A 13,455-nucleotide genomic window follows, 5' to 3' on the forward strand; every position below is an offset into this window, starting at 1 on the left:
AACAAAAACAAATACATTGCTTGCTCCAAAGGACTAAATATTATGGTTTGGAAGTTTTAAGACTAGTACTAGAACAATCTAATTCATGGCCAGAAGAGTAAAAATTAATTATGATTGGAACCAAGTGGCAAAGCCATATAAACCCTTGCAGACAATCAACACAACCTTAACATTGATTTGATAACTCACTGGAATTGGAGAAACTGATATTGCTGTTGGGAAAATGGGCATTTTCTGCAAGCAAATACATCTATATCAGTATTTCATTATTTGGATTTGATTTGAGTAAACTCATAATGGATGGGATAGATAAAACAGAATGGTGGTGATTCTGGTGAGTAGCAAACAGGGATGTATCCTTTTCAGCATGATGTTGACTTCAGTTGCCTTCAGCATTGTCTCCTGAGTGCACCCAGTCATAGATGACCAAAGGAATGCTCACTAGGGAAAACAATATTCCCAATGCCATGAAAAGAGAAGCCTGAAAGAAAAAAGGAAAGGAGTCTTTCAACTAAGGTAACTTTTTTCCTTAGAGAGACTTACAAATTGATACTGGGGTTCAAAATTACAAATGAAAACAAAGCTCTGAATTCCTTGTTAAGCACTGAGAATGAAAATTTCCTCTATCCTCAGTTAACAAACTTTGCCTTAAGTGCTCATTTCAGTGACTCTATCTGAAGAGGGCTGAATGGGTTCTCCTTTGGTACCCCTTGGCTCTGCTCTTCAACTAGCCAAAGGGCTCATTGCAGAATGAAGTAAAGCACATGCACTGGGCCATCCCATGAGGGTTTACTTGCACAGCATTTCAGCCATTGTCGTCTGGTGGAGCTAATGAATTAACCCACATATGTAACCTAAGATTCTTGCATGCCAGTGCAGAGAAATAACTATGGAATCACGAGCCTGGCCCAAATGAAGTTCTTGATTATGGAGTAATCAAATAAAATTAATCCAAATCACTACTGTAATATGAATAAAAAACAAAGACATGATAACAGAAGGGCTGGTTCTGGTAGTGCACTGAGTGCACTCAGCAAATCACAGGGACTATTCAGAATCTTACATGACTCTATTCACAGCTGGGAAATTAGCAGGATCTTTGACCTTTACCAAGGAAGTTTTTTATTCTAATCTCAGTATGGGAAGGATTGTGACATCTTCTGTACTGCAAATCTCCCTTGACATCCAGTAAAAACTTGTAAGACCCTGCTGAGATCAAGTTGTCACAGTCCTGTATGCTCACAAATGGTGAAGAGTTGGCTCCTTTTGCAGGGGGCGCCCAAAATTTGACTGTGATCCCTTAAAACAATGTGAAGTGCTGCAAACATGACACACTGCAGGCTCTTTCAGGTCATGTGTTGCAGTGGAAAATAAGTTGTGGCTATGGAGGCAGTTCCTCTGCTGCCAAACTTCAAAGGACTCAGAACCTTGCTAGGGATTACTATTGTTTAAACTATGGTACTTCCGGATGGCCCCTAATTAGATTTGAGGCCCCAATCAGATCAAGGCCTCAGTGTGCTAGGTGCTGTACAAACACATAAGAAGGTAAGGGTCCCTGCACCAAAGGTCTTACAATCTAATTTAAGACAAAACACTGCACAGGAGTGTGACAGAGGGAGGGAGGACAAGGGTAACAGCAATAGGTTCACATATGTTCAGACAACAGATTAGATCTGTTCTCAACCGAATACATTTTAATGAGTAACAGGCAAAGCACTAAATCGATCTACAGAAAAACATACCCAAATCCTCTGAGTAAATTTTTCCGTATCCCGGTGTGTGATTTTTAAATACAGCGATGAAGGAATAATGAAAATCAACATATTGGCAGAAGTTACTCCTGTAACATTCAAATAAATATGTTAGTTATTGTGGAATTTCACATCTGCCAACAACAGCTATTTATTATTAATATAAAACCAGAATACTGTACCTACAACTCCAAAAATATCCTTCATTGAGGGGATAAAAATTACTAACAGGTTGATGAAAATCAGGAGGACAATAGTAACCACAATATGATGGCATAAGTCATATTTTGTTTTTTTAGCCAGCTCAAATAAAGAAGAACGCACCTGTAGGAAAATGAAGAGTTCTCTGTTAGGAGGAGCATACAACTTTCAAGCCCATATACTAATTTTTATTGATTCTGTGCATGACAATGAGATTTTCATAGATGCCCCAGTGATTCTGGAGGTCTCAAATGTACTGCTTTTGGAATAAGCCTTACATTTAATTCAAAATCTGAGAACTGGATTTCTATGTGTCTGTACGAGTGTATTTCCCCCCAGATTATATTTCTTGACAGAGGTGGGGGAGTATGTTAACATGTACTTTTTAGTTCAAAATTAACTGCTGTTCTGCTAGGGTGAAAGCTCACGTAATCGGCTTTGTGTGTGGAATTAAACAGCGATGGGAAGGAATGGAATTCACCTACATCCAACTCTGCAACATAGCCACTCTGTAGCTGCCATTCCAGCCTACACAGTAGGTTGGAATAATGTCACCCATGTGGGTGGGGAGGTATTGAATCCACTGGATCTGCATAATTGAGGATTCAGTGACTCCTTCCCCAGCCTGCCCATAATGCCGCTTTCTGTGTTAGACTCTTCAAATGTTGTACAGAGCTCCTTGATCCCTGCAACACACAGGGGAAGTGGAGGCTGCCCTCATGGTCAGTCCATCCCACCCTCTCATGAAGAGCCCTACTACAACAGGGTTACTGAAAGGGATTTCTGTGGTTCCTCTGTTCTTGGATGAATTTCATCCTTGATTCTGCCCCTATTGAGATCAATAGGGTAGGATAAGGCCCTTATGTATTTTCATTTTAAATCGACTTAACACCTTCCAGTTCCAAGAGAGATTAATTTTTTTTAATTGTATGATAGTTTCTTATTCTCCTATCCAGAACTCCCAATGAAGCCAATGAGAGTTTAATATGTGGAAAGACTGACTGCAGGATCAAGTACTCTCTGTAGTCTGTCATTGATTCAGAAACCAGACCACACACACAAACCAGCCTTGCTTTGGGAGAGTGCACCTACTACAGATCTTAGCTGTTTCTAAATTGCAAGGAGCCTTATACTTACAGTGAAAAACAGCACTGGCACTGTGAGTATGACTGCAAAAATGACAGCCACACGCACTGTCAGGATGAGGATGTCATCTCTACTCTGGTAGTTGTGAAGCAGATCTGAGTGCACATTGTCTGCAGGGAAGACAATAACGTAAGTGTTCCAGCAAATAACCAATTAATTTACAGAAACCGTCACTTAACAATGGCCTTCTTGAACAATAAGTGATGTATCAGCAAACAAAAGGGCAGGGAATGAAACATTCTTGAGTTAAAATATGTTTTAAATCATACTCTAGTGATTCCATGTTTCAAGATTATCTCTTTGGGGCCCTGTTTCAGGAAAGCATCCCTAGTCAAGAAAGCACAAGGTTAACTCTAAGCTGAAGTCCATTGCAGGAAGACTACAGGGAGGCATAGCATAGCTACTGGGGATTTTTTGGCAGCTTAAACTTATATAAAAATAACCACATGCACTGTCCCTGCTGAATTTATACTAAATTATTAGGTTGCACTAAATAAGTCCAAATAGCAAATAAAGTGCTAGGAGAAAACAGAACATCTTCTCTTGAAGAACAAACCCCTTTTTAGGTCAACCCTTTCCCCATGAGGTTTCTCTGACCACACAAACTGCTATCCAGCTACTTCTGGTGGCTACCCCCACACCTCCATTTTCCCCCTTGAACCTACCCTCCTCCCTCAGCAACACTCACAGCCCCTGCACCTCAATGACCACCTCCTGGAGGAAGTGATCCATTCTAAATGCTGCTGATATGGGTCACTGGGAGCACCACGTGCTGGTGTACTGACAATATTTTAACAAGGCCTCCCACAAAAGCATCTCCCTTAACCAGTGAGAAATGCTGTGGACCAGGTGTACACATGCTGGCAGACAGGAAGAACATAGAATTCATTTGTTTGTTTCCGCACCTTTAAAAAAACTCTCATAACTGTAACCAAAGGAAGCAAATGCACTGAGCACAAAAAAAAAGTATATTAATCTGCCCTTTTCTGGAAGTGTTCAGGCTTTGTTTCTGAAAGGTGTCCTGAGAAAACTGATAGCACAGAACAGTGGTCAGCCTGTGTAATCTAATGGGGGGAGGCAGGAGGGTAAAGACCTTGCAGGGGGCTCATTGGGGATATATAGTTTTAAAATACCTGCCATTTGGTGCAATCTGGTCTATTCCTGAAGGCAAAAATATTACTCGTCAGAAAGATTTGACCCTAAAGGATAAACCCTCTCTGACAAGAATCACTTATCAATATACAGAAAAAGCCTGAAATCATCCCAAACTTCCCTTCAGTTTGCAGGTGCAATTTTAAAAGGGTGCTGGCATAGCCCCTTCTCGTACCTGGCTTATACCACATGAGGCGCATTCTGCCATTACAAGCCCAGGTTGCTGCCTCTGTACCTCTGGTCTCCCACTCAGCATGACAGCAAAATACCATACAGCCCAAGCAAGTGACCTTTATCAATACCTAATTTTTTGTAACTGTACTCCTGTAATGTACATATGGCAATAACTGCGACACCCTGAGCAAATAAACAAGTGGTGTTGGTTTAAAAAAAGAGAAGGCCAAAATAAAATGCTATTCTGGTCTATGAAAGGATGAAGGAAAGGGCTACAGAAAAAAAAGTGCATTTAAAAAAGGCATGTTCCTGTCAGTCTCAAACGATGATCCCTGGGGAAGGAGAAAAGTAATGCTGCCCTTCCACGCCCCAATTCTGCAACTGATAGGGTGCAGGCGAACATCGGGGTGGGGGGCTCTCGCAGATGCAGCATTATCCACACACTATTAATATTCAGGCACATGGTAAAGTAGGAAAGAATTGGGTTTCCTTTCCTCACAGATTAAAGTAATCTGTAGGGTTAGATTTGCCTCCTGCGTGGACTTTGCCTCCTCTGTGGACTTGTCTCCAGGCTTCCTGCTCCAGGTCGCCCCCAGGACTTGGTCCCAGCACCATAGGCACCGATTTCTGCTCCCAATGGTGGGTGCTCGACCCCCTTCTGCCCTCTGCCCCGCCCCGACTCCACCCCTGCCCCGCACCCATTCCAACCCCTTCCCCAAAGTCCCTGCCCCAACTCTGCCTCCTCCCTGCCCCTATTCCGACTCCTTCCCCAAATCCCAGCCCCGGCCCTACCTCTTCCCCACCTCCTCCTGTGAGCACGCCATGTTCCCGCTCCTCCCCCCTCCCTCCTGGAGCTTGCTACACCGCCAAACAGCTGTTTGGTGGCGGCAAGTGCTGGGAGGTAGGCGGAGGAGCTGGGACACGGCTGGCTGCCTGCTGGTGGGTGCAGAGCACCCACTAATTTTTCCCCGTGGGTGCTGTGGTGTCTGTTCTGTGGTGTCTGGGAGTTTCAGCGCATTAGTCTGGTCTTAAGAGGCTCAGATCCTTCAGTTGAGCCCCAGATAGTCCAACCCTTCCAGGGTTTGTCAATAAACCCAAATGAAGTAACCGCAAATGAAACATCCCACTTGTGGGGTCAGAGTCCTCTTCCCTCTTCATCTTCTGTAAAGCAGCGGGCCCCAAATAGGCTCACAGGCTAGCATCAAAGATTAGTCCCATCATAAGTGGATCCACAACAGGTCCTCCCTTCCTTTGAGGAGGCAGTAATCAGCTAAGGAGTTCTAGCCTTTAGCCAGAACTTGGTCCAGTAGCCAAAGACTGGAGATTTGCTCTCCTGATATGTCTGCCCCCCAACTCAGCTGGGTTTTTCTCTTTTAAGCTCCTCCCTCCAATTCTGATATCTCCTACAGGTGTAGCAAGGCACAGCCAACTGAGTCCACAGTAGCTCATTAACCCTGTATAATTTGTAATACTGGGGCCGGCAGGTCTAGCCCTGCCCATAACTAAAAGGCCCACCCCCCTCAAGTAAGCAGAGTAAGCACTAAGTCCAGGCCACAATTGATTTCTGGGGACAACAAATGAGAAAAAAAAAAAAAAAAAAACAGGAGCAGGAGTGAGGTCAAAGGTTGGAAATCAGGGATCTGGAGCACGACACTGAGCAGAGAACCCCAGATAGCACCGACTGCTCCTCAAAGGTGTCTAGAGAGTCAGTGGACGCTGCTCAGAGGAACTCTGCCTGGAGGCCTGATCATACGAGGGATCAGAAATAGACCCCCACAGTTACAGAGCACGGTCCTGTCCAGCTTCTTCCTCCTAGTATAATGGATGGAAATTTTAGGCCAGCACCAGGAGGAGATTAAGGAGGCCTCACGACTTCCTGGGGCCACAGATGAGGTGTGCCACAACCAGGAAGTGTGAGGAAAAGTGCAGCCAGATCTCAGTAAGAGGTTCTGGAGGTACCGGAAGAGGGGCTGCAAGTGTGCTAGGCTCATTAACCATATGTTGCTGAGAGTGGGGTTTGTAAACCCCATCACATGACTCCAAACTCCTCCTACATGAGGTGGGAATTTCAAAGAAATTCCAGAAATTGAATCTTGGGGAGTTTCTTAGCCTCCTCAAACTTCTTGGGAATCAGATCCTCAGCTGGTATAAATCTGCCTGGCTCTGTTGAAGTCAATATGATATACTAATTTATACCAGCTGAAGATCTGGCCCATTGTGGCTATTTCTTCAGGACCATACAACTGGATCATTAATTTTAATATTTTGTTTGTAGTTTTCTGTGAAAACTTACTGGCTAGCAACCGCCCAACTGTTGAATGAGAATGGCCATCGGTGTTGGCACCTGCAGCCTTTATCAGTTTTCTTGGCAAAATCCATTAAACAGAAATGGTGAATTCAAATTATCTTAATTTCTTCAAATTGGAGGCTTCATACCCACCATGACAGCCTCATGGTAGAAAGTAATAACTTTTTTGTAAATTGTTAAGACAGATGAACTTTTGGTGACCTATGACAGAAATGTCAACTTTCAAATTTGCTTCCCCCTGCCCAACAATATCCCATTATGCATTGGTTCCCAACCTTTCCAGACTACTTCCAGGAGTCTGATTTGTCTTGTGTACCCCAAGTTTCACCTCACTTAAAAACTACTTGTTTACAAAATCAGATATAAAAATACAAGAGTGTCACAACACACTAGTACTGACAAATTTCTTACTTTCTCATTTTACCATATAATTATAAAATAAATTGATTAGAATATAAATATTGTACGTATATTTCAGTGTACCTGAATCCCGAGTCCCGCTGCCCGGGGCCGAAACATATAACTTAGCTTTATGGGGCCCCCTGAGGCGTGGGGCTCCAGGCAATTGCCCTGCTTGCCATCCCCTATTGCCAGCTCTGCAATTGTGACCCCCTTGAACCTCTCCCGCAAACCCCTTGGGGGTTGCAACCCCCAAGTAAAGAAACACTGAAGTAGGCGAATATCTAGATGAGTTGACATACCCCCTGGAAGACCTTTATGTACCCCCAGGGGTACGCGTACCCTTGGTTGAGAACCACTGCCATAATGAATGACTGTAACAAACATGAAGGCTGTAGCTAGTCAGGGCACTTGAAATCTAATAAGAAAGACTGATGACCTTTTGGTGCCCCTGATGGAAAACTCACAGGTCAAATCTGTGATCTCCCTCTGATTGACTTAGTGGCCTGTAATGAACAAATGTACCAAATTTCAAGATTCAAATTGCTTTAGAACATTAGCTCTCAATCATCCTGCCAGTGTAAGGGTCTGTGTGTTCTTCGATTTTTATTTATTCTGCATATTCCTTTTAATAAGGAAAAAAATAAGATTTGCTTGTTTTTTGTATTTTTAAAGTGAATTAGTGTTCATGAAAGGAGGCGGATTGAAAATCTTGGACACTGAAGTATTCAGAATTGCGAAAACATTTCAAGCAGCAGCATTCCAAGCTTACCTAAACATGCATCACCAATGTATTTAACCTGAATGGGTAGGGACCAGCTTTGGCTAACAGAGGGAGCACAGTCTCCATCCCCCAGAATGGTAATAAGGCTGCCAATTGCTGTGGTGATGATTTTGACACCTATTCACTAGGCGCTATCCTGAGATCACAATCTCATTTCACACAGGCAATTGAATAGCCAATCAGATATCACCTAATCACTTTAGGTCATTACTGATGAGTTGAACTGAAACTAGTAACACAGAGTTGAAAGTTCTGATATGACACTGCTAAGCTCCAGTTACCCAAAATAAAACTAGTTTACATTAAACTTGTGCCTTTCCTCCTTTCTCTTTCATTTTTGAAGTTAAATTGGCAAATGCTGCATATAGCTACTGTCTGTAGCCACTCAGAGCACCGGTAAAGAAGAGATTTGTATCTTTATGGAAAAGGTTAGGGGATTTTTTTTTTTTAAATTCTAGTAAGGTAAGTGAGTGGGATTCTCCTTTTTCAGTGGGTAAATGTTATTGATTTCACCTGGATTCTTTCTGACCGATATGTTAGATCAGCAAAAGCTGCTTACTTACCATAGAAAGTGAAATAGCCAAAAACGGCAGTCATTAAGTACATAACGAACATGGCAAAAAATGAGATATTTGAAACCATTTGCATTCTCTTCTGTGTGCGACTGGAAAAAGAAGAAAACATAATAAATGGCTGCATTTTGTTTGAATAACTGTTGTAGAAATGTATTAACCTTTGCAGAAACAAAATTAACTAGCATCGGAGAGACTCCAGAGTGTGTCTTTTCTTCATTTAAATCAGTGATCCCCAATAGCTGTACTGAAGGAGGAGAATGATTGGGGGACTAAGTCTCCCAAAAGCCACTGGTAGCCTCCCAGTTTTGCTAGGGTTTTAAGTCAAGAGAACATAATGACCATTCTGTGAATATTGCCATCCCCAAACCCCAATGGGTGGCTATGGCCCCTTGCAGTAGCCTCTGTAGCAGAGAAAGGGTCAGCTTGGAACTGCTTCTGTGTGCAAATTAAAGGACTAGTAAAATAACAGAATATTAACATCCTAAATGTTTGCAAAAAATGGTCTGTGTCCTCTGGTAAGGAGAACTGCTGTAGTTTAAAACAAATTGGGTAAACATAAACATTTCATTTTAGACACTTATTTTGAAATGCTTAAACCTGGGTGCCTAGCATTGGGCTCTTAATCCATATTTTGATACCAAAATAGAAACACCCAGATTTCTAGAAGAGTTGAGCACCCAAAAATCCCACTGAAGTCAATGGAAGCTGAAAGTGCCCAACAGCTCCCAGTTAGACACCTTATTAAGTGGTCAGAATTTCAACAAACAGCAGATCCTTTGACAAGGATGGGAACTGCAGCAGGCTGAGCACTGCTGAAATTCCAGTAACTTCTTTTTAGGTACTTAAATAGGCGCTGAACTCTTTTGGCCTTGAAGCACTAATGCAAAGACATTAATATGGAGTAAAGAGAGAAAATGGCACAGTCGTTTAGGAGCAGATTTTGCTTCATGGCAAAAAATGTTTTCATCTAAGGTATAAAAATATAGCCCTGATTCTCCACTGGATCTGAGCTGTGCTGGAGGGAGCAGCTGCAAGGAGCCAGTTGCAGCTCCCTGATCATTGGCCGCTCAGCCTTGATGGATGTTAGAGAAGCAGGGGGCCTACTGTAACTTGCACCAGTGCAAATCAGGTCACCACACCTACTGCCTGCTCATGCCCCTTTGCTCCCCTTATGCGAGGGACGGAGGTACCGTTGCTGGTGTGGGAGACTCATCTTCTTCATCTTTCTTACACAAAGAAAAGTTATTGGTGTCTGTCACATCGTTTAACTATACTTGATGTGGTTTAAAAACACATTGGGGTGAAAGCCTGTACATAAAAAGCATAACTTCTTACTGTCACAGGCTTTTTGCTACATTGGAATCAATGGCATTAGCTGAAGTACAAGACTCTATCTTGTAAACTATAATAATTTGCACTGCTTGGCTCTCCAAAATCGCTGTGTCATTCTAAAGAAAACCCCTGGGATGTCATGTTACCCCATAGGAAATCCAGATTTACCTAGCTTCAAGCAGTGCTCCTTTGTTTTCTGATTTTATTAAACTACTTTTCCTTTGAATTACGAGGGTGATGTGGAGCAACTCTGCACTAACATTTTACACTCTAAACAGTTCATTTTAAACAAACAAACAAACAAACAAACAATAAAGAACATCTTACTCTTTAAGTTCGCTGTAAATTGGAAGGACCGATGGGTGGCACACAAATGCAAATGCAAGGGTAGGCAAAGCATAAACAGTCTGTTTGAACATAATTGAAGAAAAGACAGTTAGGAAAAATACATAGTAAGAAATCATCAGTGTTTCAACTACCTCATCTCCCAACTTTCTGAACTCTTCAACTGAACATTGAGAGTCCCTGCAGGGAAGGCAGAGTGCCTGTCAAAAACATCAGGAACAATAACTTTTCAATGTAAGGACACAATCTATGTATTTTTCTTGCAAATATTTCTGAGACAGTTCAGAGACAGCAGTCGTGTGGCAGCTGCTACCACCAGGTTTATTCCCTTGAATAAGACACTTTCATATCCTCTTCATATTCTGTCTGGGGATGGGTCCTGCTTTGAGCAGGGGGTTGGACTAGATGACCTCCTGAGGTCCCTTCCAACCCTGATATTCTATGATTCTACTATTGCTGCCAAACACAGTCTTGTGTGCGCGGGGCAAATGTTTGATCTTTACATGCCATGAGGAGGAATATTATTTCAGTGCCATCGAATGGATGCTCAGAGGAGTCTGACAGTGATAGATCAGAGCTTGACTGTGATATTTAGTCTCAGCCCATAGGAAGGAGCTGTGCAGAGGGTCACTGTCCCAGAAGGAGTACTGGGACACATTCTATTTCAAGGAGGCAAATGCCTGCTGGAGTTCCCAGGCATTACAACCTCTGTGTATTGATTGATAGTGCAGTTCATTCCCTCTTTGAAGCTGGCCAGATCTGCCCTGGTGCAAAGAGAGGCAGAGCCTCAACTCCTTAAAGTCCAGTGGAACCTGCCCCTTACACAAGCTGAGGGAGAAGATTCATTATGCCCTTCCCATCACAGCGCATCTGTGAAAGGGCCACGGAGACTCTGGACCTAAATGATGTGTCTCATTGACTAGGAATATGGAGTGTGATATCAAATTATCTGAATTAAAAATAAATATCATAGAAAGAAACATACCTTGGAATTAAAGGTAACATACTTTGCTTGACACATCTCTTCATGTGTTGAGCTAACATTTGATATGATAGATGATGTTGCACTTGGCTCCAGTACTGGGCAGGAAAGTTGAACTTTCTTGTAGATAACCTGCAATAAAGTGCCACATGGTAAACTGTAAAAACTTATTAAAATAAAAAATACCAAAGACACTATAGGGGCAACTCTAATCCAACCAAACAGCAAGCAGAACTTACCACTATGAGGAAAAAAACCATGCAACCAAGGGAAAATCCACTAGTATATCCAAGATACCCTAAAAGAAATACAAAAGAAATCTAATCAATAACTCATGTAATGGTCACATTTGTTTGTGTTTTTGTTCTTTTTATAGCTTCTTACTTTATAACATAGTTAAAGTTATTACACATTATACACATAATATGAACCATGAACTTCAGGATAATATAAAAGTGTCTCATTTTTCTGGAAATCTGTCATTTCACAAGGTTGCTACATTTCAGACATATTAAAATTCTGTTCTGATATGTTTTACTCTTATTTAATATTCTTCTCCTGCCTCCTTGCAGATCATCTATATGGCAGTTTGACTAACTGCACTCTTGAGAATGACTTTCACAATGGACGTAAACTTGATAATAGGAGAATACTCTCATAATATGCCGCAAATCACGCAGTGCTTAAATGTTAAAAGTTACTATGGGATTAGATTTTCCAAGGGATTTAGATTTTTATTTCAAGGGCAGTTAGGTGCCTAACCGCCTTAGGTGCTTTTAGAAATTCCAATATGTGCCTATCAGCAACTTTAGGCACCTAAATACCTTTGAAAATCTGGCCATATACGGTGAGAGGCACCTTGTGGAATATAAGTAATATCCATATACACATTACCTAGACAGAACTAGTCAACAATTTTCAATGAGAATTGTTATTGAAATTTTGAATTTTTATGGAAAAAACATTTTTTGATAATTCTGTTGCAATTAAAAAAATTACTAGCTCTATGTAATATTAATTTACCTAACGGAATAAACACCCAGGTGGTCATAAAATCTGTAATCAGTTGCCACAAGCAAATGGAAGAGCTAACGAACACATTATTTTGAATCAATTTAGTTATACTGTCTCATTTGTCATGTTACTAGCTTTTAGTTTAGCCTGGCTTGTTCCAGGATGCCTAATACATAGCTTATTCCTGTGCTAAGGCCACTTTATTCATGACTGAGCACTGTCCTCTCCATTACATCTGAGTGGCCAATATGACCTAGAGGGGAGCAAAATTTGGGTACCCCCACTTTATTCTAATGATATTTGCACTCTTACCTAAGTTCTTAAGAAGACACAGGGGGAGGATTATAGTAAATGTCACGGCTACAACAAGAATTCGCCCATCCACATACCATGCCCTGTAAAACATTTCAAAGATACAGTGAAATCTCTTCTTAAAGCACTATCACTGTTTTTTAACATTGGATCAGCCATCCAGAATTACAGCATTTTCTCTGGCTTCCATATATTATAAGCTCAAGTACAGGCAAAGGCTGGGACAATTTCTGAACTTCCTAGGGCACCGGTTACATGTGATAGTAAATGGAATATTTTATCAGTAATTGCTTAAAAAGTGGCACTCTTTGGAATCTGAGCCACAACACATTTTCATAGTCCGAGGGCAAAATGTTGCCCTTACTGGTAGGAGTGGTGGCATGGGTGAAGGGATGGAGCAATACCAGTTGGCATTAGATAGAAGCTATCCTGCCAGCACAGGAAAAGACAGATCAAGCGGTCAGATATAGTGCAGTGCAGCATATGCTGCAGACAGCAGTATACCCACTTAGCCTGCTGAGGGCCTGGCCACATGCCCTAAATGACAGACCATGCTACTGAGGGCTGGGATGCACTGTCCACCCCAGTCACTTGACCCCTTCCCATAGGCTGTGGTTAGAATCCTCTCCTCGTGGTCTGCAGGGAAAGGGGAGAAATGCAGGATTGTTCTCTACAACATATTTTAAAGTTCTCTGTCCAGTCTTGTATGAAACATCTCTAGGATGGTGTTTCCACCTTTTAGCTAAGTTGCAAGACATCATATAACCTGATGTAACAAACAAGACATGTACCAATGTAAAGAAATACCCCTCTTTTTGTTTTGTTTAAGGCAATGATAGATGCCATCAAGCAGTAACAAGTGGCAGAAATCTATCCTAGGTATTCTACTCCTGTCATGTTTTAGTATTGGGGCACTTCGCACTATGGCAGGGGTGGCCAAACTGTGGCTCGTGAGCCACATGTGGCTCTTTTACAGTTAA

General features: G+C 41.9%; 1 protein-coding gene across 1 annotated transcript in view; it reads right to left on the reverse strand.

The window, feature by feature from the left end:
* Positions 1 to 379: 379 nt before the first annotated feature.
* Positions 380 to 13,455, reverse strand: part of SLC38A1 (solute carrier family 38 member 1) — a 32,478-nt gene continuing 19,402 nt past the window's right edge. Inside the window, exons 7-15 of the mRNA XM_065416307.1 lie at positions 12,476 to 12,558; positions 11,389 to 11,447; positions 11,153 to 11,281; positions 10,150 to 10,229; positions 8,479 to 8,579; positions 3,090 to 3,208; positions 1,934 to 2,075; positions 1,743 to 1,840; positions 380 to 481 (exon numbers count right to left, since the gene is read on the reverse strand). Coding sequence (XP_065272379.1) covers positions 380 to 481; positions 1,743 to 1,840; positions 1,934 to 2,075; positions 3,090 to 3,208; positions 8,479 to 8,579; positions 10,150 to 10,229; positions 11,153 to 11,281; positions 11,389 to 11,447; positions 12,476 to 12,558 — 913 coding nt within the window. The remainder of the gene's footprint in view (positions 482 to 1,742; positions 1,841 to 1,933; positions 2,076 to 3,089; positions 3,209 to 8,478; positions 8,580 to 10,149; positions 10,230 to 11,152; positions 11,282 to 11,388; positions 11,448 to 12,475; positions 12,559 to 13,455) is intronic.

This window comes from Emys orbicularis, chromosome 1, assembly GCF_028017835.1.
Source record: "Emys orbicularis isolate rEmyOrb1 chromosome 1, rEmyOrb1.hap1, whole genome shotgun sequence".
NCBI classification, from domain to species: domain Eukaryota; kingdom Metazoa; phylum Chordata; order Testudines; family Emydidae; genus Emys; species Emys orbicularis.